The sequence below is a fragment of the Euleptes europaea genome, chromosome 9 (genome assembly GCF_029931775.1).
Source record: "Euleptes europaea isolate rEulEur1 chromosome 9, rEulEur1.hap1, whole genome shotgun sequence".
NCBI lineage: Eukaryota > Metazoa > Chordata > Lepidosauria > Squamata > Sphaerodactylidae > Euleptes > Euleptes europaea.
The window spans coordinates 42,673,131-42,700,306 of NC_079320.1; the positions used below are offsets into that span (position 1 = coordinate 42,673,131).

General features: G+C 42.1%; 1 protein-coding gene across 1 annotated transcript in view; it reads right to left on the reverse strand.

Moving 5' to 3' along the window:
- The window catches only part of TTC29 (tetratricopeptide repeat domain 29), a 141,329-nt gene that overhangs the window by 104,997 nt on the left and 9,156 nt on the right, over nt 1–27,176 (reverse strand). The window contains exons 3-4 of the mRNA XM_056855043.1: nt 21,667–21,890; nt 17,266–17,451 (exon numbers count right to left, since the gene is read on the reverse strand). Coding sequence (XP_056711021.1) covers nt 17,266–17,451; nt 21,667–21,890 — 410 coding nt within the window. The remainder of the gene's footprint in view (nt 1–17,265; nt 17,452–21,666; nt 21,891–27,176) is intronic.

Consider the following 27,176-nt stretch of genomic DNA (forward strand, 5'->3'; position numbering starts at 1 on the left):
TATATTACTCTTCCTACACACTTGACACTGAGAGACACTGTCCTTCAGTGTTACTCCTCTGAAGATGCCGGCCACAGCTGCTGGCGAAACGTCAGGAAAGAAAAAACCAAGACCACGGTCACACAGCCCTGATAACCTACAAGAACCAATGAACTCTGACCGTGAAAGCCTTCGACAATATTTTGCAAAAGAATTGTTTTAGCTGTTTGTGTGTTGGATTTTGGCCTCTGGTCCTCTGTTTAACGGATCGAGAACATCTAGTATAGGGCAAACAGAGCATTTCTCAGGTTTGGCCCAGCCCCTTCTAGGATATTTGTACCCCTGCTAGCAAGCATCAGAACATACCCAAGTGACTGGCTTAGCAGAAATTTCTGTACATGCTGCAAAAATGGAAATTTTGCTCATTGCAAGTATTTGCTTCCCTATCTTAAAAATGTTTAAAAATATCATTTTATAATATGAACAAAACAGTGATAGACATGGCTGTTCCATGACAAATCCTTTAAATCCGTTAAAGTCCCAATGAAGTTTAGCCCTTGCATGTATTTTAGCATGGTTAAGATTAAAAGGATAACGAAATATCTACATACTTTTCTGCCATGTCATATACAGCACCATTTGTAGATTTCAATATATTATTCATCTAAACTGTAGATACAAATAATCATTGTGGAATCAATTCAAGCTAATAGCTGTCAGTTCAATATCTATAGCAATATATTACTTCAGTGCAATAAGATTACATCCTTTATCTGAAAAAAAAAATCCTGTGCTTGCATGGAGATGAACTGAATAATCTAATAAGTCTTTCAATCATGCTGCTCTTCAGACTTGTCACTCTGGATTTATGGGTGCTTCCCTCTGGCCATGGAATGGCAGGGAAATGCACCAGAGTCATTCCACATTAACATACTGTAGAACCTCTCATATTGTCATCTAAAGTCAAACTTCCATTTGCTAATTAAAATAGTTACATGTTTTATGGAAACTGGAAAGATGAAACACATGCTATGTTACAGTAAAGGATTGTGTGCTGGTATCAATTCTCAAAGTAAGAATAACTTTCTAAAATGGGTTTCGAATAGGGTATAGCATCTGACTTCCATCTAACATTAAGCAACTATCTTAAAAAGGGTAGCACAGACTACCCTGACTCATAGTGACAAAAATGGACAAGAAATAACAAACAGATAAATGAGGGTGATGTCAAAATTTTGTATTTGTAAAACATTTACACTGGCAAGATTACAACAATAGATGGAATGTCTGAATATCCAAAATGTCTGCATACATTATGCATCACCAAAAGGGCAAAGCTAGATCCACAACTCAGGTATTCACCTCAGCAATAAATTTAGGATTAGGATGAACAAGTCCTACCCGCCCATTGTCAGTCTTCTCTTCTGCCTCCCACCTTGCCAGCACTGCATCCCCCAGTAGCCAGATCAGTTAATCCTTCCAGCTCCTTCACAAACATGACAATAAGCCACGCATGACCTATAGGGATTCCCAAACTCTTGAAAAATTCCTTCCTCTCATGTGAGTTCCACCACCATTCTGGTTGCCTTGGCAACACAGGAAGGCATCATGAGAGGAAACAATTTTGTGAGAGTTTGGGAAGCATGCAAAGTTTGCTGCATTGTTTCTAAGAAGGTCTGGAAGAGCAAGGAAAGAGGAAGGATTACCTGCTCTGGCTCTCCAGCAGAAGTGGAAGCAACTAGCCCCAGTCAGCACTGTGGACTGAGATGGCTGAGTATGCACACGACAACAAGACACAAAGCCAAACCACTTCAGTTTCCTCAAAAGTGGTTTCGAAATTAGAAGAAAATGTATACAACATTGTTTCATAATTGACCTGTAATGTGAAGGTTAGTATGTGTGCCTAATTTAACCAAACTTCAGGTATAAGTTGGGTTGCCCATTTCCATTTTTTATATTTAAATTGACGATTGATTGAGTTCCCAGGCACAGCTTAGGTTTCACATCATCAAGCACAATCATGGTCTCATGCTGATTGGCGCCCCCATACAACTATCATTTTAGTGGGCGATTCCCCAAGAACCATCTTTTTGCTGGAGAGAGGAAGTTCTTGACTGCAACCTACTCCTGCTCATCCCCATCAGCTCTCGTGCCCCACCACTCCCCACCACCCACCTTCATCATGCAGGTTGCATGGCTTAGTGATCGTGGGATTGTGCAACCTGAGGCGTCTTCCCCTTGCTACAACACAATTATGCAAACATCGATTCCCTCTCAGCGTGAAGACAGCTGAGGTCATGATCACGGGAAGGTAGTAGGTCCCTATCAACCAAACCCCAATTAAACAGAGGAAAAGCTGTGACCAATCCACAAACTTATTCATCAGGACTATTAAAACTAAGGCAGTCTAGGGGTTGCCAACCTTCTTGTTCCAGCAAGACTCCTGTGTTTGACAGCTGTGCTGACAGACTACAAGATCAGAGCTCTCCCTATTACTGTATGCCCTCAAGAGAGACAACTCTTCAGCAGCTTGTAAAGGTTCAGAAGCCAGGCTAGAACAAGACAGCAGGAAACCCCAGAGCAGCTAGATGCATGCTGATCATTGTGGCTGTTGATCTTGTTGTAGGTTCATCAGGTCAAGCCACTACATTAAACTGGATCCATCCTAGAGTCTCCATTCCAGTTGGATGGCTATCTGCCAAGAGAGACACAAGGATAGAAATACGTAATGTTCCATAGTAGGAATAAACAGCATGGTGCTCTGGCATCTCTCAGCTCTTCCCCCCCACTTGGGGATTCCCACACTGTGAGATATACTTGTTGGGGAAATAGTGTACCCACTGAAGCAATACTGACCCCTTCCTTGTAGGGATTTGCACTGTACGTGTGTCTGCAGTTCATGCTAGGGCTGCACAATGAGAATATGACCCTGCAAGGCAATATGTATTATAAATGTTAGCAAGTAGAAGTAAAGGAGTGGTTGTTCTTCATAAAAACCTATGGTTCACATATGAACACATGAAGCTGCCTTATACTGAATCAGACCCTTGGTCCATCAAACTTAGTATTGTCTACTCTGACCAGCAGTAGCCTCCAGGGTGTCAGGCAGAGGTCTTGCACATCACCTACTTGCATAGTCCCTTTAACTGGAGATGCTGGGGATTGAACCTGGGACCTTCTGCAAGCCAAGTAGATACTCTTACCACTGAGCCACAGCAACCTCCCTATGTCCTCCACAACATGGTGTCCTGCTGACAATAAGGTGATATGCTGCCAACATGTATGCATGATCTGAGGGGGCACTCCCTTTGTACACTGCATCCACTTACTGATAGTAACTGTTGAGGGAGAATGGGCTGCTGATGAAATTACAGAGTAGGTACATGTGGTGGGGGCATGAAGAAACATTTGCAGCAATTAAAGTCTGAGGAACTTGCTTACCTGTGTGAGGTGCATTATCCTTGCAACCCCACTTGGAGGAGTGGGGGCTACACTTTGATGCTTGTGTCCAGAGGAGGAGTCTCTGTAAGAATTCTGAGGAGAGAACTGTTAAAAATTCGCTACAACAGTGTTTGCGCTTTGCCTTGACTGTTGGTGTAAAGTGCTCCCTTTTGGTGCAAAGGGTCCTTTCTCTGGAGTTCCAATCAACCAAGTCCCCCAGTGTACATTCTAGATGTGCCCAATATGGAGCCAGAGAGACGCAGCCCCATGTCGCTCTTCTGAGCTATGGGTGTCCTGGCTGGAGTTGATATTATAGAGTGCTCAAAAAAGCTGTGAATGGCTACAGAAATATTGGTACTCTAAGCTGCATCATGACATGGAGGAGCGGACAAAGGTATGTGTGTGTGTGTGTGGGGGGGGGATTTCACTTTCTATCAGTTCTCTGATATTTTTTCTAGTTAAGCACAGTTGCTGATAAGTAATGCTACCCAGGGCAGGCAGCATGTTAGAGAGGCCTAAGATACCAGCCTTCTCCACTCCTCTCATGCTGCCCAATTCTGTGCCAGGGTTACAGTGGTGCAGGGCCGGTGTGGTATCAGTTATAGTCTGCAAGTCACTGTCATAGGGCTTAGTCAGTATTCTAAACCATTCAGAGACAGCATAAGGATTGCACTGTTCAGGTACATTTCCTGAAAAAAAATGTATCTAAATGTGCTTTATTGAAAAGTGTATGGACAAGGAAAAGAATAACCTAGACAGAACATAATAATCCAAAATTCTTTAAACCTTTCATACAGCCTTATGGTTTAATTCTTTTAGTCTTGATTGAATTAAGGAATCCTGTGGAGTCTCCTGTCACAAATTACTCCATCAGAGCAAGGCAAGTATTTTTCCACCTTCTTTAACAATGCTTTACTTCCATATGCAAAAAAAGTTAATAAAAATAGGCCTTACACTTATATCCGTTCTTTAAGTGGAAAAACAGTGTTGCACTTACCTGTGACTGTTGTTCGTAGAGTGGTCTTCTGTGCAGGCACACATGGGACTGTGCTTGCACAAGCCAGCCAACGGAAGATTAAAAAGCTTCTTGAAGAGTTTCGCTCCCCTCCCCCCCATCAGTGATCAAGCCTCAACGGCTTTTCCCGCCCAGAGATCACTTGACAGGGGGGCGGGGGAGCACTCTTCCCTCAGTTCTCCATTTGCCGCCAAGGGTCTGAACACACAACGGTGACAGCCCACAGCGGGGACAGGAGGGAGGGATTTATGCCTGCACAGAAGACCACTCTACGAACAACAGTCACAGGTAAGCGCAACGCTGTTTTTCGTAGTCGTGGCTTCTGTGCAGTCCCACATGGGAGAATAGCAAGCTTACCATCATAGGTGGTGGGTGTGTGCTGTCACCGAAACAACAATGTCAACACTGCCCATCCCACAGATGCCTCCGCTCGGGAATCGACATCAATGGTGTAGTGTCTGATGAACGTCATCGGAGAGGACCATGTCGCTGCTTTGCAGACCCCCTGTACATTGTGGATATAGGAGAATGCTGCGGACGCAGCCATTGCTCTAGTGGAGTGCGCACATAACTGTAAGGGGCACTCCACTCCTGCTGCTTCATACACCAGTTTAATTGCGGAGACCACCCATCTGGATAACGTCTGGGTGGTAATTGATTTACCTTTGTTAGGGCCTTGAAAACAAATAAAAAGATTATTCTCCAGTCTGAATTGTTTGGTTCTCTGTAAATAAAAAAGCAACGCTGTGCGCACATCAAGCGTATGCAACCTTTTATCCGCATTCGACTGAGGATCCTGGAAGAAAACAGGTAATGTGATGTCTTGGGACAGATGGAATTTGGACACCACCTTTGGCAGGTAAGTTATGCTAGGTCGTAAGACCACTCTGTTAGGAATTTTTTTTGTGAATGGTGGATCATACCTCAGAGCCCTGAGATCACCAACCCTTCTTGCTGAAGTAATTGCCACCAGGAACGCTGTTTTAAATGACAGCTTTGCGAGGTCACAAGTGGCCATAGGTTCGAACGGTGCTGACATCAGCCGTGTCAAAACTAATGATAAACTCCACTGGGGCAGAGGTTTATTAACTGGTGGAAATAGGTTACTCAGACCCTTTAGAATTTTTTTACACATTTTATTTGAGAAAAGTGACAATGTACCCACCCCCTCATGAAAAGCTGAAATGGCTGCCGAATGAGTCTTGATCGATGAGTGAGAGAGGTCTCTATCTTTAAGAGATAGAAGATATTCAAAAACTAGTGGTAGGGGGCAATTCTGAGGTGATACTCCTTTACCCGAAGTCCATGTAACAAAATTATTCCATTTTAACCCATAAGCCCGTCTTGTGGACGGTTTTCTAGAGGCTGTCAGAACCTCTGCTACTCTAACCGACCAGTCTCCTACAACCTTATTCTCCAAGCCGTCAGGTGGAACGTCTGGGAGTTGTGGTGCAACACCTGCCCTCTGTGCAGGAGGTAATCTGAACTCGGGAGCTTGATGTGTTTGCCCCGAGCTAGTTTCCACAACACTGGAAACCACAACCTCTTTGGCCAGAATGGGATGATGAGGATGACATTTGCACTGTCTGCCCTGATCTTCCCTAATACCTTCGGGAGGAGGGGGATTGGCGGAAACGCATACATGAGCTGTTCGTTCCATTGAAATTGGAATGCGTCTCCCATAGATTCCCTGTCCACCCCTGCTCTGGAGCAGAACCTTTGGCATTTTGTGTTTACCGATGTGGCAAATAGGTCTATCCCAGGCCACCCCCCATGTGTGGAAGATGGGGTATATAAAATCCCTGTGGATGGACCACTCGTGGTCTATAGATGAATCTCTGCTCAGAGCATCTGCTTCGCAGTTGGATGTGCCTGCTACATGAATAGCCGTGATGTCCACATGGTGTTTTATAGCCCAGTAGCATATTCGGGATGCTTCTTGACACAACGCTAGGGAGTTTGTGCCCCCTTGCTTGTTGATGTAAAATTTTGCGGTCATGTTGTCCGTGGCAATGAGGACCGCCTTGAGTCGAAGAATGTCTGAAAAAGAAATAAGTGCATTCCTAATCGCCTCCATTTCCAGCAAGTTAATGTGTTTTGACGATTGTCTATGAGTCCATCTACCTTCAGCCACTACGCCTCCACAGTGTGCCCCCCAACCCCCTAGGGAGAAATCAGTAAATAATTGCACATCGTGTGTGCCAACTCCAAATGTGATTCCCTGTAGTAGGGTATCTTGACCCCACCAGGAAAGTGACCTAATGACCACTCTTGGTATGGACAGTCTGTTCCATTGTTTTCCATCTATATTGATGCGGAATGCCCTAATGAACCAGTTTTGGAGTGGTCTCATTTGTAACCTAGCGTGTGGTACTACCGCTGTGGTGGAGGCCATCAGGCCCAAACGTTTTTGAATAGATACCGCTCTCTGGAAACGGTTGTTTGAGCACACGCGCACCATCTTTTGTAATGCCCTTACTCTTGTCATGGGAAGGAATGCCGAACCCCTCTCAGCATCCAGGACTGCACCTATGAAGTCAGTAACCTTAATCGGATTCAATCTAGACTTTTCCTGATTAATGATTAACCCTAATTCTAGTAGGGTATCCTTAACCAAGTCTACAGACTGATGTAGATGACGTTCCGAATGGCCCACTATGAGCCAATCGTCCAGATACGGAAAAATGGTGCACCCTTTGGTCGCCAGGAATCCGACACCACCTTGGTAAATACTCGAGGGGCTGGTCAAGTCCAAAAGGGAGTACAGTGAACTCATATGTCACCCCCCCTGCATATGAATCTCAGAAACTTTCCACAATCCCTATGTATCGCTACGTGAAAATATGCGTCCTTCAAGTTCAAGACCGCAAACCACATGTGTGTTGACAGCAAGGGCAGATTCTCTCCTATTGAGAGCATTCTAAATTTCCTGACCCTGACGTACTCGTTCAGGTCCCTCAGATCTAGTATTGGTCTTTTTCCACCTCCCTTCTTATCTATCAAGAAGTATCTGGAGTAGAAACCATATTGCGAATCAGATGGCGGGATTATCTGAATCGCTCCCTTTTGTAACAAATTGGTGACTTCCGTGAAGAGCTCTCCATTCATTAACCCCCCCTACCGGGGGCAGGGAACATTCTGGCATAGATGTAAACTCAATAAAATAGCCCTGATGTATAACATTCAATACCCATGAGTCAGACGAAATGCATAACCATTTACTGAAGAACCTGCACAATCTTTCAAAAAACACTGGTACATCATTTTGAACATCTAGTCATGCTGCTCCTTTTTTTGGAGCCTGCTCATTGGGGGAGTACCCTCCCCTCCTGCCCCTATTCCTGGGAGTAAATATTCTCCCTTGGCCCGAGTTGGGAAATGCTCGTTTGAGATTGTTGGTACCCCCATGCATTGGGCCTTTGGAACCTGTTTTGGAAGTACCCCTGGGTCTGATTGTAATATGGTCTGGCCCTATAGTAAGGACCCGACTGCTGGATCACTCCCAGTGACTTAGCTATAGCCTTTTGCTTACGCACATTGTGTAATATTTCATCTGTTTGATCACAAAACAATGATTTCATGTCAAAAGGGAGGTCTTCAATCCTTGCCCTAACATCCTGTGTTAGAGCTGACGACTGTAACCATGAGTGTCTCCTAAGGACGATACTACAGGCCGTTGCCCTTCCCGAACAGTCTGCTACATGTCTTGCAGCTGCAACCTGTTGTTTGCCTAGCCTTTTCCCTTCCACCTGGAGTGTCGTGAGGATTGATCTTTTATCCTCTGGCAGAGAATCTATGACCTCAGATGCCCTGTTCCACAGGGTCATCTGGTATCTGCCCATCAGCGCGCTGAAGCTTGCTATATGCACCCGCAGTGCTGCTGACGAGTAAAATTTTCGGCCGAGGCCATCCAGCTTTCTACCCTCTTTATCTAACAGGGATGAATGCCCTCCTGACTTGTAATTAGCGGACAACACCTCTGTAACAATCGAGTTAGCCTGTGGCCGTTTATACAGGAACTCGCAGTTGTCCTCTGCCACTTTATACAGATTCTCAATCTTTTTTATTGAAGCTACTACAAAGGCAGGCTTCTGCCACCCCAACATAGCCACTTCTTTAATTCCCTGTACTAATGGGAGTTTAGGTGGTCCTGACTCAGCACTATATAGCACACCCATAATAGGGTCTTCCGTTCTGGGGTCTACTTGCATAGCAGAAATACCCAGTGATTTTACCATGCGAAGTATCAACTCCGCAAAAGACTTCAAGTCCTCTGAATTAGAGACGGGGGTTGAATCTCCCCCAGCGTCTTCTGGAGCCGGCGTGTAGGCGCCCTTCGACTCCATATCAGATGCTAGTTCACCTTCCTCTTCTTCTTCCCCTTCCATGTCCACTTGCCTCTTGTTTGAATGCGAGCCCCAACTTTCTTTTTGGTGCATTCTCGAGTCTCTGGTGCCTACTCGGCGCCCTTGCATCATTTCTGCAGCTTCTGCTCTCCCTCGACCTGTCATGCCTGACGTCGATGGTAGTTCTCTCTCCTGAAGTCGCACCGGCTTGGCATCGACTCCTCCTCCCGATACCCGGGATGATGTACATGGAGGCTGTACGCTCTCCCAGCTTGGATAAGGTTGAAAAGATTGCTGCCTAGAGTCCATAAATCCATACCCCGGATAAAAAGGGGGTGGGTAATATCCATAAGGCATCCATCCATGTGGTTGAGTAAGGTGCCATGGTACCGACATCCCCTCCCATGGTTCCTCCTCTTCTCCCGAGGAGATCAGCTCTGGGATGTGAATGTCTTCCTCATTCGAGGATGACAGCTGAATCTCAGCCCCCGACAGTGATGGGGTCTTCTGATGCCCTAACGCAGGCATCACCGTGCTCTGCAGGCGTTTTACTGGGCTTCTTCCCCGTTCCCTCGGGGAGCCCACTTCAATCTCCCTTGGCACCCTCCTCGGAGAGGCAGACCTGCTTCTCGGCGCCGAGGATTTCCTGGAAGGAGACCTGTGTCTCGGCGACGGGGCCTTCATCGGCTCCAACATCGTAGCCACCATACTCTCTCCCTCCCCTTTTGAGTCCCCACCTCCCTTTCTCGCCGTGTGCGCCGGTCTAGCGTCCTTCGTCTTGGGTGCTTTAACTCTGTCAGCACCAAGCGACCCTTCCTTAATCATTTCCGAAGGGGGGGATAAGTGGCGTTTCTTAGATTTATGTTTCTTTGGAGGAGGCTCAGACGCAGCCCTAACCTCCTTCAGGGGTTTCTGCAGGAATCTTTTAATTACAGGACCTGACGAATTTGGTGATCCCACCGACCTTGCTCTGGGCATAGTGATTTCTTGTATAGAGCTGCCATACGTTTTCTGGCTCTCTACTGTCTGGACTTTTGCGTGAAGAGCGCACATTCCTTACATTTAGACACAATATGCCCTTCCCCCAAGCATATGAGGCAATCTAAGTGACCGTCAATTGTGGCCATCTTCGTGCCGCAAGTGCGGCATTTTTTAAACAAAGCCATCCTGGTCTAAAGGAATCAGACCGCTGTTTAAAATTTGTCAAAATTCACTTTCTTTAACAAGACTTATCGCAGTAATTGAAGCTCCGTGTTTGTTCCGCGGCGGCAGAATAAGAACTGAGGGAAGAGTGCTCCCCCGCCCCCCTGTCAAGTGATCTCTGGGCGGGAAAAGCCGTTGAGGCTTGATCACTGACAGGGGGAAGGGGAGCGCTCGAAGGGAGTGAAACTCTTCAAGAAGCTTTTTAATCTTCCGTTGGCTGGCCTGCGCAGTCCCATGTGGGACTGCACAGAAACCAAGACTATGAACACTACCATTACATTTTGATGTTTAGAAGAACGTCTCAAAATATCTGCCATACAATGTTTCATTATTCACACAGAATTTTTTTATTTTTCCACGTTGCCTTAGATTTAAAGATACTTAAGTATTGTTATCTTTCCCATATAATGTATTAAATAGAGAGGTTATGCTGAAGATTAATAAGGGCAGTGAGCCGCATACAAAACACTACTCTCTGAAGATATAAATTTTTATATTCTTTTCTTAAAACCACTTCCTTTGTAATAACTGAAAGGCAAGGTGAAGCTTTAAAATCAAACGAATTAAACGGAGCACGCACACGCACGAACTTAAACACAAAAGCCTCCCGCCGGAGGAGGAGAAGGACCTGGCAACCCTATCTCCACCCTACAGCATGAATTTCCAATATTGGCCTTAACTCCAGTGTCCCCCACTGTTCCTGCTGCAGCTGCTGACAAGGATTCTGCATGGTTTCCCTGCCCCAGTCCCTGGGCAGTGGCCACCCCCCATGACACCTGGGGAGGGGATGCATTTGAATAGCATTGCATAGCAATTGCATATCATATCAGTCTGTGTATCAAGTTCGCTGAATTCTTAGCTTTCATTTAAAATGTTTAAGTATCTAGCCCCTATGTGGAAATATCCCTTTCCCATTACCTCTGCAATGGAAGTGGATCGAGAATGACATTTTTTTAAATTAAAGCTGAGAATTCAGAGAACCTGATACACAGATTGCTATAATGATTTTTAATTGCTGGTTTTAAAAACTCTGAGCTGGGGGTGGGGAATGGCCATCACAGGGAGAGGGGCAGGGGAAATGGCTGCTGTGTAGGCAGGACCAGGAAAACCCAAACTTTCCCACCCACAGTATCCACCTAAGGCTTTGGTTCGATCCTTCCCAAAACCTCATTCCAAAGCAGATATGGTAAAGATCCAAGAAAACTCAGGTAAAATCCAAATAAGTCTGCTTCCTAACAGCATTAGACCCAACGCAAATAACCTGTGTGGAAAAGGTCTCTCTCTTACGTTAGCACTGAACTTAATGATGGTTAACACTACATAGTATTTGCAATGATGTGGAATACGCAGCAGTATTATTCCTGGAGTTACATATTTGAATATCTACAAAATAGTATATGTCGCTGACTTAAAATTATCCCCTTCTCAGTCCAATAACGAAAACAATTCATTTGGCAACTATTTTATGTCATGAAGACAGAAGCTACTGGAAATACAAATGTCCAGTATATCATTATTTTCCCCACACTATTTGCCCTTCACCATTTTAAAATTAAGATTTCATTTACACTAACATTTCAAACTGGAGTCATTGTGCCATAGGAAGATTAACAGGAGTAGTGGCTTAGTGTTAATGCTGTTTTAATTTGGTACAGGGAATCTCCTGTAGTTCCAATAGATTCACTACAAATTGTCAGCTGAATATTTTAAACACAGACTAACAGAGTAACTTGGTCATATTTGACACAGCCACAAGATGGGGAAGATGAAGGGCTGGAGGCAAGGCTAGATCAGTAGAACCTCTCATTCATTTTGTGGGCTGACTAGAGATGTAAAATTTCCAAAAATTCTAAAGCAACGGGAAAAATGGAAATTTTGAGAAAAACTGAAATATATGCAATATTTACCTTCCTATGAAATCCAATCTTCTTTTACTGATTTAACATAAAATGCATCATTTATAACTTAGCATAAAAAATTGCATGATTGGCATATTTATGGAATTTAAAAATATAAATATCAACATGTTTTATAAGAAAAACTGCAAGTATACCCAGTACTTGAGAATGAGTTGCAAATTGCTGTACCCTATGCCACAATAGCAAATGTATATTTAATTTTTGCCATCTGAAAGCTGGGAAAAATAAAAGCTGAGGGTAGAAAACAAACTGGAATAAACAAAAGAAAGTTTCTGTTCAAATAATCACAAAAAAGTAGGACAACTGGTATGTTTGGATTAAGCTAAGCTTTATAACACTGAAAACACCCAAGTATTTTAATAACATATTATTAAACACACTATAATATATTGTCGCCAGACTTGTTTACATTAAAACAGTATTGAAAATATTGCATATGTTTACATTATAAGATGTTTTTTCCCCCTAGTGCTCCCCCAAATTTCTAAGTTTTTCCACTGGAAAATTTAAGAAAATCCTCAGGAACACACACACACACACAAGTACTGGCATCTGCACAAATGTGGTGTAAAGGACGAAGACACCCATCTAATGCCACAATGCTATTCTATCAGGCAGACAACAGGCAGAGCAGGGTGTTCCAAGACAAAAACCTGCACTTTCATTACTGAATGAGAGCTGGAGCGTGTGAGCTCCCTCATCTTGAGCTGAGGAAGGGAAAGGAAGATAATAATTGGTTCTTGTAGGTTATCCGGGCTGTGTAACCGTGGTCTTGGAATTTTCTTTCCTGACGTTTCACCAGCAGCTGTGGCATAATGCTTATGTCTGGTGCAATGACTTACTTCCTTTTCCACTCAGTTCCAAAGACCTTTGAGACCTAAGCAAGAAAGTAATGACTGGAGTCTGTCCAGACTCAGTATCTCCTTTTTCCCCCTCCTGTAGTTCAGCTCCTAAACTGTCTTTTTTCCTTGACCCAACAAAAGCAACACAGCCAATTTAATTCGAATCTTTTTCGGCCACGGCAATAAACTGCAGCTGAATTAGTAGTAAAGGAAAAGGGAGAAAGATGGAGGGAGTAAGAGAGTAGCAGCAAGGCTAGCAAGCAAAAAACTTGAAACCCCTGTTCTCTCCCCTCTTCCTCTTAGAACAGGGGTTCCCAACGTGGTGCCCACCAACACGTTTCTTGATGCCTGCCAAGTACTTTTAGAAATTGGGTGGGATTAGGGGGAGCTCCTTTGGCCAGCAGGGTTTCTGATTGGCTGTGCACATTAAAAGCCATCCTGTTACACAAGAGCTTCTGCCTGAAATCTTGAAGAGGTACTATTAGAGTTATACATAACCTCTTTCCATGATATTTTGTAGTTGGCTCCACATTCTGCAACAGCCATTTTGTGACTGGCTCCGCCTCCTCTGGCAGCTATTTTGTGATTGTGTCCACCATCCGGTGTCGGAATTCCAAAGGTGCCTGCACACTCAAAAAGACTGGGGACTGCAGCCTTAGAATGTTCTCTCTTTCAATCTAAATTTCAAATCATTTGAGCTTTTAGATGTTGTGTAAAGAAATTTACACCGTCCACCCCTAAATGTATTCTGTACTCCCCCTGTAAAAGATGCACAATGAATAGTTTTTCATCACCTAACCCCATTTCAACCCACAAGAAAGCCTCCTTCCTTCCTTCAATGGTACGGTTTTATTGGCCATAGCCTTAAGCCTAACCACAATAATTTTTTAAAAATCTCCCTTTTCCCTAATACACCCACCCTAATTATAAAAGTTTTTTAGTTTTTGTTTTATGCTGAATTACTAAAAGATAAGAAGCCAAGGACTTAGTAATATTTAGATCCGTATCCCGCAGAAGAAAGGAAAAAACTTTGATCATTGTTCATAAACTCATCCTTATGCAACAACAGGATTATCCATCTCTCTCTATCTTCACTAAATAAAGGCAATCCTGAAAGGGGGGGCAGAACTGCTGAGGAGGCGGCATGACCCCTACACCAGCATAAGTTCCACTTGTGCCGGCTAAATGGGTATGGACGCTGGCGTAACGGCACTTACACTGGCGTAGGGGTGCTGCACAGCAGCATGAGGCTTGGGCGCCACCATCTCCTCCCCAGCAGTTTTCCAGCACAAGTCTTTGCACCAGAATCCAGGGGGGTATTCCCGGGGGCAGCTGCCAAAGTCCTTTCAGACTAGGAACACCCCCTTTTGAGGGCACTGAGTTACCCTTGCAAAAAGGTGGCATAGCCCCATGAAACTCTATGGGCGAGTTTCACAGGGCTTGGGGAAAAATCATTCCCCCCCCATGCCACTGCAAGCCACTCAGGAGGTGGAACGGCTGCGCCATCCCCAGGTGCCTCATAAGGCCCCCCCCTTCAGGATTGGGCTGTCTGTGAACCAAGGTACCTATATTCTCCGTGTTACAAAAACACCAACATTCTAAAAAAGGGACTCCTGCAAATCGGCCTTTTATTTCTGGTAATGGTACAGCATTTAATCCAGCAGCCAAAAAAATATTACAGTATCTGGGAACAGTCAAAGATTTTAAATATGCCAGAAGGGTTACCGGAGGTTCTAATCCATTATAGGAAAGAAAACACACTCTACTTGCTCGCAGATGTGGACTTCTAAAATTGAGCTTTAATAATTGCTTTTTAAAACCCAGGCCAATGCTACTTTATCACTCTCCCTAGATAATAAAAAAGCAGAACTAAAGCCTAACTGTTCCAATCTTTGATCAACCACCCTCTTCCAGTCACTCTGAAGGAAGTCTTCTTGTAGTCTAAAGAGGAGCCTAGATCTATAAATAGAATCTTAATCCTGAGTCTGAACGCATCTAGCCAAGCTGCTGATTTGAATGAAGGAACTGCAAATTCTTGCAGAATAGCCATACCCAATACACATTGTCACTGGGGCAGCCTGCTGACGCTTCCTCAGACCAGCCCTCGCAAATCCCGGGTTTTACCGTTCCTGTAATAACCCAATTCTTCGATCTCCCTGGAGATCAGCCTGGGTGAAATCTTTATGCATAAGTCAAAGCGCACAAGAGGGAAGTTGGGGTGTGTCATTTTTCTCACAATAAGAACTACAGCCAATTACAAAGCAGCCTTTAAAGGGGCAGGGACACAAATGTTTCCTGATTTTTGTCTCCACCCAGAGTTCTTTCTGAGCAGACATTCTCATAAGAAAGGATTTTAAAACAACACTTGGGTTTCTCCCCCCCTCCCCGTTCCTTTTAAAGAGCACTGGTTTTTGAAATTGTTTTGTAAAATGGCACTTGGGTTTCTGCGGGGGGGAAGAGGGGAGCTGGACATTTTTCTCACAGTAAGCAATACAGCCAATTACAAAGTAACATTTTCAAGGGGCAGGGAGACACTTCTGGATTTGAACTCAATGACTTTGCTGGTGCATAGCAAATTTTGGATTTACAACAGAAAAGTGTGGGTCGAGCAAGCATCAAACCCCAGGTAAATCTCCCATGCATAAACGACCTAAGACTCTCATGGCTTGGACCTTGGAATGGACTTTGACTTGGCATCTGAACTTTGCTTCTGATCGTGACTTTGGGCCCAGATCTGGAACAGCCCAGTATTGACCCTCAAACCCCTATTCAACTATGCTACCTTTCTATGGCCCTCATGTCTGCAGGCATTCAGGACACACATTTAGGCAATCTGCCAGTTTTTCTCAGGAATTTTAATGGAAAGGAATCAATGTCCTCGAAAATACCTTCTACCCAGACTTCAGTGCCATAAAGTATCATTTGGTTAATTTTTCACAAAAAGGTCCTACTGGCTGTTAGATAATATATTCCTCCTACTATGTGAAAAAATGTGATGAAACATTTAGACATGGTGATGTCTTTTGAGAAATAAATTGAAATTGGGCTTTCCAGGACAAATCCTGGGATAATAGCAGTCTTAGATATTTAAATCTAGTCACTAGTTCAATATTAACATTTGCCACTCTCCATTTTTTTCCTTCGGCCGAGAGTCTCCACAAGGAAGCTTAATCATCAATCAGCTTACTGAATTAACCCAGTTAATGGTTCAAACATGTTTGCTTTGAAAAATGGAAACAAAAAATCAATCTAATACCAAGCCAGCCTCCTTTATCTGTGCCACCATAACTTCTGCTTCTCCCTCTGTCCACTACCATACCACCTCTTCTCTTTCCTGCTGCCCTCCACCTCCAAACTACCGATTCAACATGATTTGCATGCCTTTGCTTTCTCTCCTGGAGAAATATAACTTGACCCATTTTCTGTTCTAATATGTATTTCAATGAATATTTTCCTCTTACTTTGTATCTGAAAATAAATCCTCTGTAGTAAACATAGAAATGTTAGATATAGCAACAGATCTGTTCTTGGTCTCTGAATTCTAAAAGAAACTAATTGGATACCATAAATTGGACAGAGAGCCAGTGTGGTGCAGTAGTAAGAGTATATCAGAGTAGGATCTGAGGACCAAGCTTTGACAAGGTTAACCAGCAAGCTTCCATGGCAGAGTGGGGATTCTATGACACACTCTCAGCCTGAACTACCTCATAGGGTTGTTGTGAGGCTAAAATGGAGAGGAAGCCTATGTAAGCTGCTCTTGGCCCCCACTGAGGAGAAAGGTAGGGTATAAATCTTTCTCAAACCTGATTTACTTCAAAGTTTTGGGGGAAATCTCAGTAAAACCTGGATGGCTGCCATGTGGATGTGAAAGTTTGGATTTTCCTACCCACGTGGTAGCTATTTTCCTTTATACTGTCCACAGCATTTCTCCCCCCATACACACACACAGGGGCTTCTAAAAAAATCAGCAGCTGAATTTCCTTATATTGATACATATAACAGTTTTTCTGAATTCGCAACTTGCATTAAAAATAAGTCTCTGTTTCATTCCGTTAGGATACATAAGAAGAAAGGGATATCTTTCCTACAGAAGAGGCCCAAGGTTTACTTACTTTAAAAAAAGCTGAGAATTTAAATATGCTATTATACATAGTGTTATAACATTATAGCAATAATGTTAATTGCTGGTTTTTTAAAAAAAAACTAAAAAAACCCAATGGCCTGATGGGATGGAGGATGGCCACTGCTGGGGGGGCTGGGGCAGGACAACTGCATGAACACCTGCCATGTGGAAGCCCCATTGCTGCAGCTCTGTGTCAGCATTGGAACCAGCCACCGGGAAATCACACAGGCCTTTCCCCCATATGGAACATACCTACAATTCTCAGAAAGCCAGAAAATGACTAGATTTTACAACAAATGCCAAATTCTGCCTTCTAAAGCACAACTGCTGATCTACACCTTTGTAGAAATCTCGGCTATAACGTCTGATACAGTTATATAAACTGCATGTTACTTACCTTGCTCCTCATAAACCAGGCCCATATTTGAATGTGCTTCAGCTTCTTTCCTCCCACCATCAATTTTAATTAGTTGAGCAGTTTTGTAGCATTGTTCATAGAAGTAATTCCTTAACCATCTGTCTTCAGGTTTGTTGAAGCAATAGGCCAAACTGAGTTGGTTCAAATACATCTCTTCATAGTATTCTTCAGTAAAAAAGAAAATAATTTTATCTGAGAGATGCTAAAATACTTCCCAATAGTAAACCTTAGTAAAGGTTAATAGTAAATAAACTGACAATGTTCTGTTAATCAAAGCTATGTAACATACATTTATGCTTTTGATATACCCAGACCCATGTATGTGTATATACTCATCTACTCACACACATGCAGAAGATTTGCAGAAGCATTTTGTTCATATTCTCTCTCTTTTTACACCTAATTCATGTTACTCACTCCCCTTGTTCATATCTCACCCTTTCTTACTATTTTGTGGCAATTTGGTTGGTCCTAATAAAAAGGTATTACATTGCTATTATTTTTCATTATAACAGTTGATGGTTATCATGAAAGCACTGCCTCCTTTCTATCCATCCCATTCAACCAACAGCTCTATCTGGTCTCAAAGATCTTTTCACCTAAGCAGTTGGAATATTCATAAATATTTCATAACATGAACAGCTGAGCCAATGGCTAGAGCAATCTCATTTTAGCATGCCAAAGCCAGTTCTTACAGCCCATACCGTAGCTACCAAGGTTTCAAGATTTGTAGCTTCTCCCCTTTTGTCATTTGCCTTTGGAGAGAACTTGGCAAAACTACTAATTTTGGCAAGCACCACATTGGGGATTACTGCTATAATGTAACTATCTTCTACCCCCACCTTTACATGTGTGTGTCTTGTGAAACAGGGCTAATGAAGAAATGTTCCGTTACTGATCACTGTACTCCACTTATATACACACCTTTAAAATATCTATATAGACAGCCTCACCCTGTGAGAGTGTTAAGTGCCATCAAGTCACTTCCGACTCATGGCGACCCTATGAATCAATTTCCTCCAAAATGTCCTATCTTTAACAGCCTTGCTCAGGTCTTGCAAACTGAGGGCTGTGGCTTCCTTTACAGGTTCAATCCATCTCTTGTTGGGTCTTCCTCTTTTCCTGCAACTTTTCCTAGCATGATTGTCTTTTCCAGTGTCTCTTGTCTTCTCATAGTCTCACACTAGTCCAGCCTATTTTGTGTTGAAATATTTTGCAATATCATCAGAACGTTGCTGCTATTCTGGCAGAATGTTATTATTTACAACTATTCACTAGACCATTCCTTCTTCATTCAGATGCATCTTTTACTTGGACATTCAGGGCTTGACCCCCACCTTTTCTCTCTCTTTCTGTCTCTTGGCCAGACTATTGTGACTTGCCATAACTGGCTAAATTAGATCTGCCTGAAGTGGTGATTCTTGCCTTCCCAAAATCTCTATTGAAACTCTTCAAGTCTCTCATGCTCCTCAGCCTGGCTTAAAGGAAGATGAGCACTATGTTTATTCTCTGAAACTACTTTGAGAAGACTTGAGAGGTGGCATGATTTTGCTTTGAATAGTATGGTGTGAGGGTCAGCAAGCAGGCAGGACATGATTTTATCCCAGACCTACTGATAAGCCTGCAATTCAAATATTAGATCAAATGCTCAAATAAACCCACTTATGTGTAAAAGCAGAGTTCTAAGCATTACATGTCACATTCAATAGTCAGGCTCTTCTTAAGAATCTGAGAGATCCAGGGATTGAATGTTTATGTGAGGGTTCCCTTCCTTCTCATTTCATCCTGTGACAATGATTGTTTTTCATCACAGGAAAAAAATGCATATAATCTGTTTTATGGCCACCTTTATCTGATACTAAAATTTAATTCAGTAGTATTTTAAGATTTTACGCCTTGAAATTTAAAAAAAAATTGTAAAAAAATTGTAAAAAAAATTGATAAATTTGTAAATCATGGCACTCTTCACAAATAGAATCCTCCCATTGTTTAATGGTTTTTGGACATGAAGTTAGTTGGAGACTGAAAAACAAAAGTTATCACCACTCTTTATCAGGAGCTTGAGGTGAGCCATAAAATATTCCTTGCTACTATTGGCTGAGATCATGGGTCTGTCTCTCTGTTCTTTATCCAGGCATAGATTAGTCTGTCTGGTATGTGGAAAAGAGGAAAGGAGTTGAAGGGCTATATGCTGATTACATTTTCAGGTTAAACAAGAAGAAAATCCCTGTACCAAAACTGGTTGTACAGTAAATGTCGTTGAAGCAAAATCCAAAGCACTGATTTGTGCCCCCCTAGATGTATGAGGCTGAGGCAATCTATTCCCTTAATACTGCATCTTCAATCCTCAGAGTTAACAGTACCACCATCAATTTCAATGGGTTATATGGATTGTAAAAGATAAAACAAATTCACCTGTTCAATGGTTCCATAAAATATCATCCCACACAAACAGATTAAATAAGGGAAAAATAAAGAAAAATGGGGAAAGAGCTAATTGGGAGAAAGTATATGTCTGTAGAGAGGATGGCTTTAACTTCTCTTTGATACTGAGTATCAAGGCAACAGTTTTGTAAAATTATGCAAATAAGTTGAGGTAAGTACCCTACAATTCTCAAGAGAAGAAAGTGACCTGCGGCTGACTATTGTTACTGTCACAGCCTTGATTGAATGAACTTTAATATGACCCTCAAAGGTCTGTCCTTCAAGTGAATAAGAATAAGCAGTGCACAAAGACAATATCTCACTATAATTATCTTGGAGACAAACTGACCAAGACAAGTGAGAGATAATGAATAAAGCACAGCAATTTAAACTTTTTTTATATAGGATAAGTCTCTTTGTATTTTTAAGAACCCAGAAAAATCAGGAGATAGTTGCGAAAGTACAGTTTTCACAGACACCATTACCATGGTTTAGTTACTAATCATTTCCCCACACAGCCAACCTTGTAGATATGATTAATTTTTACTGCCCCAGTAAAGCAACTAAAATATTGGTTGTATAGTTGTCAATAATAGACAATGCCGAATCAAACGGGGAAAGCTAGCCTAGAACCTTTCTTCCTGTCATGCTCAGTGCAGGATTTTGTTTAGTTTTCCCAAAGGAGAATTCTGAAATGTGAACACTACAGGGAAGTGGCACGATTCAGGTACATGCTTACCATTTCAGTGACAACTATTTATTTATTAGCTGCTTGTAACTGCTCTGTTGGCAAATGCAGCACAAACATTCAAACTTTGACAGACACCAGCATATACTATGAAATACAATATTAAATGTTCTCATTCAGATTCACGCTAGCCCCCTTCTGCCCCTGTCCCACTTGTTTCCATTATCAAATAGAAGTTTTTTAGTGCCTGATCTTCTACCAGGGATGCCCAGAATTGAACCAATCCGGATATCTCAGATTCCCCCCAACTGTGGGATGCTGGGCCCAGACCCTATACCACCTTTAGCTTCACCTCCTGCTTCTTCCTTGTACTTCTTTTCCCACTTACAGTCTGGGCCAAAGGCCCTGCCCCTACCCATTTCCTTCCAAGCAGCTCTAAGCTACCAAACATGCTGGCTTCTTTCCAGCACTATTAATTTATTTACAATATTTATAGTCCGCCTTTCTCACTGAGACTCAAAAGCAGATTGTACAGTGTCAATCAATGCAATCAGTATGATGAGACATCTAATAACCAATGAGCTAGGACTAGGATTACAGAAATCAGAACAAGCATGGCATATTAGAACATAATATAGAATGCAGGTATGATGTCTCTTCCCTCCTACCTCAAATGCCTTTGCTTAATTTTCTACTGCAGTAACCCAGTACAATTATTTCCACTAGTGCATTTAAGTATATATAACTGAATGAAGGACTGTAGCCTAAAGGTTAAAATAACTGCAATTAAAAGTATTTATATACTGATAATATTTACTGAAGCCTAAGAACAGAGAGGTGTAGAAAAATATACGGTAAATAGAACAGCTTAGAAAATTGACATTGTTAGAGAAAATATGACAAAATAGCATAGTTACTGCATTACAGAATCAAAACAGAAATAGATTGTATGAAACCTCTGAAAGAGGTCATAATTGAGCTGCTGGTTATCATGAGTATACATGTAGCAAAACGATCCTCGTGACATCATTACACACACACACACACACAAACTGGACTCCCTCTTATTTGAATGTCTCACTAACTGTAAGCTCATAATTCAGAGTTACCCATTATTTATTTTATAAATACAGTTCAGCTGAATAAGCCTGAGATGTGCTAAGTTCTAGTAACGTTTCAAATTCATACATGAAACAATCTGGAATCTTCCCTCGGGCACTCGCTGCTGCAACTCTTGCTGCTCCATTACCCAGAATCCCTCTATTTACCTGATCGCTGGGCTGCCTCAGCCCTGGTCAGGAAGTAGTGAAGCTGATCCAGTTTATCAGGCTGCTCCTCTAGGGACTTCTGCAGCCATATGGCTGACCCAGGCCCTGAAGCCTCCCTCAAGGCATTCCACTTCTCTATCAGAGTAAAGAGCTCGGCAAAAGACTTGTGATAACCCTGCCGCAGCATGTCTATGCAGATGTTCTTCTTGTACGAATTCCGGTAACTGGGAATTTAAAAGGGATGGTTTTAATCCTTTAAATCTTAATTACGCTCTTCTAACAAAAGAAATCACGATACAAAAAAAGAAACTCGCTCTCTCTATACATAAGTGATTAAAAAGCGGCAAGTGTTGTTTTGATCAGCTCCTTTTTTTTTTTTAACCTTATTATCTGCCAGAACCCTCTCAACAGAGAAAGCTGAAACAGGAGTTGAACAGTATTTCTAATAGAACTGCATTATAAATATAATAGTGTACTGCAATTGAAATCAGCTAAGAAGGTCAACTAAGTTAACCTACCCAAGGAAAGAAACCTTGCTGGCATTTGTTTACTGAAACACACGCTCACAGTTTGCTTAAAACAGTGAGCAGTGGGGAAAACTAAGCATATACTGCATGTCAAAACAATGTATATGTTAAATAGTTTTGCTGGAGGTTATGGTGGTTTGGTTTAAAATGTCTGACACAGTATTTGTTACAACCAGACTTCGTACATATTATTTGCCTGTGTTCAATATCGGTCTTCTGCTGGGACTAATTTAGTAACACAGAAGTTTAATAATTTTACCTAATTTTAAAACCAAATTACATATCCACAGAGATACAATGAAGAATTCGTATCAAAGTTATTCCACTAATATACATGGAACAGATATACATATTAAAATCTCATGTTAAATTAAATATCTTCAAAAGGTAACATATCTTTTAAGGGATAACTTATATAAAGCATTTAAATGTGCTTCCGAATGACAGGCAACAACCATAGAACCCCATACAGCCAGTCCACGAACCCTGTGGGACTTACAATGTATGAGGTGAAGCACAGCCCTCTTAAATTGGTGCAATGACAACAAGACAAGTATATATGGTCAGAGACTGTTCCCTGAAGGTTTTCATAAGGAAGAAAAGTTTACAAGTCTCGATCCCCACCACCAAGCTAAATATATTATTTTTACCTTCTAGTAAACAGGAGAAAATCCCATTTTTAGATCCAAGTTGACTAAAATATCCAAAGCAATGCAAGAAATATATCAATTTAGAAATTGCCACTGTAGCTACAACCTTATAGATGGAAGAGCAATGTTTTAATCTGAGCTCACTAATTCAAGTTCACTACCTATGCATACAGGAGCACATAGCTACATTAAGGCCATTTTCATACAGTGGAACATCAGCCAACTATTACTGCTGAGTGTTCAACTAATTCCTATTATCTTTCTCTCTCTATTTGCAAATAGACATACTATAGCAAACATACAAATAAGAGACAGCATGAGATTTTGGAATTTGCATGGAGCAAAGTACCACTAGAATAAGAAGGGTAGCAGAAATCCTATATAGAAATGGAAGCTAATGTAAAGCAGAAAGAATCATGTATAAACATTTTTTAAAAAATAAGGTGCGGAATTTAAAATTAAGGAGAGCGCTTGTCTAGAATCTAATCAAATGAGGAATAAAATATTCTTGTAACAATTGATGTGGTGATGGTCTACATAGCTGAATAGGTTTTTGTGGTAGAGTTCTCAGTAACTGAGGGTGCTGGCAAGGAAACATTCTTGGGGACTGGGATAGAGGAAGCCCTGTTCCCTAGAGCTCTACCTCTTCTGCATCAGTGTGAGAGAAACTGATTCAGTGGATACTTCTCAAGAGGGTCCAGAGAGAGGGCCAGCGTGGTACAGTGTTTAAGGTGTCAGACTAGTATCTGGGAAACCCAGGTTCAATTCCTTACTGTGCGATGGAAACTTACTGGGTGACCTTGCGCCAGTCACACACTCTCAGCCTCGACCCTGGCAAGTATCTGAATGGGAGACCTCCAAGGAATACCAGAGTGTGACATGGAGGCAGGCAATGGCAAACCACCGCTGAACGTCTCTTGCCTTGAAAACCCTACGAGGTTGCCATAAGTCAGCTATGACTTCATGGTAAAAAAACAACAACAACTCAACCTCGGGACACTTATTTTGTTTCAGTAGTGTCCAAGAGTGGGCCCTGGATCATGACTCTGGTTCATACAAAAGGCTGGATCAAAGAGCAGTACGATGATCAACATAAATCTAGACTGTAAGAATTAACTGAGCTGTCATAGATAATTAAAGGTTTGAGTTAAGACTTTAACATAGCAGAAGTAAAAGGACAAAAGACAGACCAGAGTGGAAAAGAGTCACAAAATTACACAACAGGAAAAGGAGAAATAGATACAAAAACAGAGATAGGAGAGACATCCACACTTCAGATGGAATGGCTGGGGAACTAGCAATGACTCTACTCTACCTAAACACTGATTGTGGTTTGGAATTCTTTCATGCTCTTAGTTAACCAGGAATCCCCCCATGCTTTGGGGACCAAAGTGAGAATGAGGCCATACTTGTAAAAAAGAAAAAGAAAGCAGTCTTGAAAGATACTTGTTCTATTGGGATAAATATTATCACAGGTAATAGTCTGGCCCTCTACTGCATGGGTCCCAAAACCTTTGAGCATGCAGACACATTTGAAATTTTGACATGGCATGGTAGGCGCAGCAACAAAAAGGATGCCTCAAAATGGCTGCTACAGGAGGCAGAGCGAGCCACAAAATAGTGACTACAGCTTAACTTTTGTAACACAGAGCAGATCCTTGTGCTGGGGTGGCACCTGCAGCCAAAACAACATTTTAAAAAATCTACACAGCCAATCAAATCTTCAATAGTCAATCAGAAGCCTTACTGGGCAAAACCCCAACCTGGCCCTGCCCACTTCCTAAAAACACTTGGCAGGCACCAGAAAAAAGGTGTCAGCAGGTGCCATGATGCTCACAGGCACCATGCTGGGGACGCCTGCTCTACAACATGGGTTACACAGGAATTTCATAAACAATAAACTAACCTTCCTATGAAGCAACCTACAAGGCAATGTGTTTCCCAAACTGCCCTGGCACATGTGTTGTTAAACCAAAATTTTATTACTTTACATCTAATGTATGGAGTAAACTGACAACTTAAGTTGTTTAAATTATCAATACATTTTACTGATGCTAATAATTTAATTAAAATTACAATGAATGGAATGGAAGTTATTCATATATAGTTCAAAAATTAATTCATTCTCTCAATGTGTGATGAGTACAACCTCATTTCTCTCAAAGGCTTAGGGAAAATGCAGAATGAATGAATAATCCAATGTTCCCATACCCTTGGGTGCAACTTATATTACATTAGCCCAACTGATGTATACTTTTTAAAACAAGGAACCAACATAATCTGGAATCTGCAGCCAGGAAGTGCAGGTTGTCAACGAATTCCAGAAAACTGACAAATAAATCATTCATGATATACGAACAAGTCAGAATGCGATTTCTTAAAAACCTTATGTTAAAGATCTACCTAATTACTTATTTCTAATAATTTCTATAGCTCAGTTTCAAACTTTAAGAAATTATTAGTAACTTAAGAGTATTTATTGTTACCATGCCGCTTGCTCTTCATATCAATATTACATTGTTTTAGGGAACAAAATTCTGGTGTTAAAACAAAGCTATTTCAATAGGTAGAATGGCCTCTGGGGGCATCTACTGGAAATATAGCAATACTGCAATCAAACCCTGATATTCAAGCAAAACCTACTGTAATGAGATACAATTGCAACACAAAAGCAAGTACAAAATGTAATTGAATGCACTGGATGTGAGCCTCAACCACTAACATTAGTGCAGGTTTTTCTACTGATGTCAGTGGGATATGGATTGCGCTTAATGCAAAAACATAAGAGAACTCAGCCTACAAAGTTAGTTGCTGTAATTATGAACCATCATATTGATTGGCTATTGCCAAAATACTGTAAGAATCATTCAAAGCTTTTAGTTTTGGAATTTTTATAGCAGATCACATCACAAATTTAGATCATTATAACAGACTGTGCCTACTGTAAAGTGGAGGCTTGGCTGCACATAGCATGGGAGAGAGGCCAGTACCTCTGACTATCACCATCCATTAAACTACCCAAGTGGTTCCAGTCTACACACAGAGAATCTCGCCTGATTTACTATACTAAGCCTTTGTCTGCTCGACTCCTCCCTTTCCCCCTCCCTTTCTGTACTTTTCTGTAAAACTGAGGTAAAGGGGTTTCTTTCTCTTACTGTACCTGAAGGGATGAGCTCTGTCTCATGAAAGCTCATAAAGGAATGAATGTTGTTAGTTAGTCTTTAAGGTGCCACTGGACTTTTGTTTTGTTTTGCTACGACAGACTAACACTGCCACCCCACTGGAACTGTATGGAAGAGCCAATAGAAATGCAAAAACAGCCACACAAGAGACAAAGGTCTTGCTATAGTGGACCTCATGTTTCTGCTGTGCTTCCCAGTGGAATGTCCTGCTTCATTCATAGCCACTCACAGAACAATAAGATTTGGAGCAAAAGTTCACACCTGCTCTTTGATATTTGATTGGTGGCTGTTTTCCTTATTCAGCAAGATTGGTTTCTGAGTAACAGAGCCAGAGAGGAGTTTCTTCCTGGTCCTGATTACCCTAATTTGGCTTCAATTTGGCTTCCTCACAGTCTGAAGAGTTATGTTATAGGCTGACAAACTGGAAATTTTACTTTTAGGGTCTCAATGATGGGGAGCAGAACCCAGACCTGACTAGGAGTCCCTTTGGCTGTTGCCTCTCCCTGGGTTTCGGGGGGGAAATGAGCTATATTCAAGGGAAAAGCTCAATGAGGCTGAGAAAGATCTGTCCCCATCTAACTGCCTAATGAGGGCAATGAAGTAGGCTCAGAGAGGTCAAAAGGTAGTTTGAGGAGGCAAAAAGCTAGCAGAAGAAGGCAGCAGTGAAGCCACTAAAGGAGGAGCTTTTTATTTTAATTGCCAACACTTCTCTCTCCCCTGAGTAATAACCAGCTAATTCTAACAAATCAGTTCCTGTTACTTTTCATTCCACATCAGCTGACTTGTACCTCTCTGAGTAGATCTCAACTGCCTTCTGCTGGAAGAGTCTATCTGAACAACCTAGATATGGCTGCCTTTCAAGTCAGTCATCTTAAACCCAAATATGTCATTTGCTCTGACACCCCCACCTCTCCACGTTACCAGCAGGAAATAAAGACCAGCCACCCTCCTCAGGCTCCACCCCAAAAACCTCTTGCCACTGGCAAAGAGGGACCTGGCAACCCTGCTCATTGTCTCCTCTTCAAGGGAAAACCCTTGGAAAACCCGCATCTCCCACCCTCATACTGTTATATGTATGATGTTGTCATAATACCTAGGCACATCTGCATTAGGCGGTGACCAGGCCTATACAGAACAATTATGATGAAATA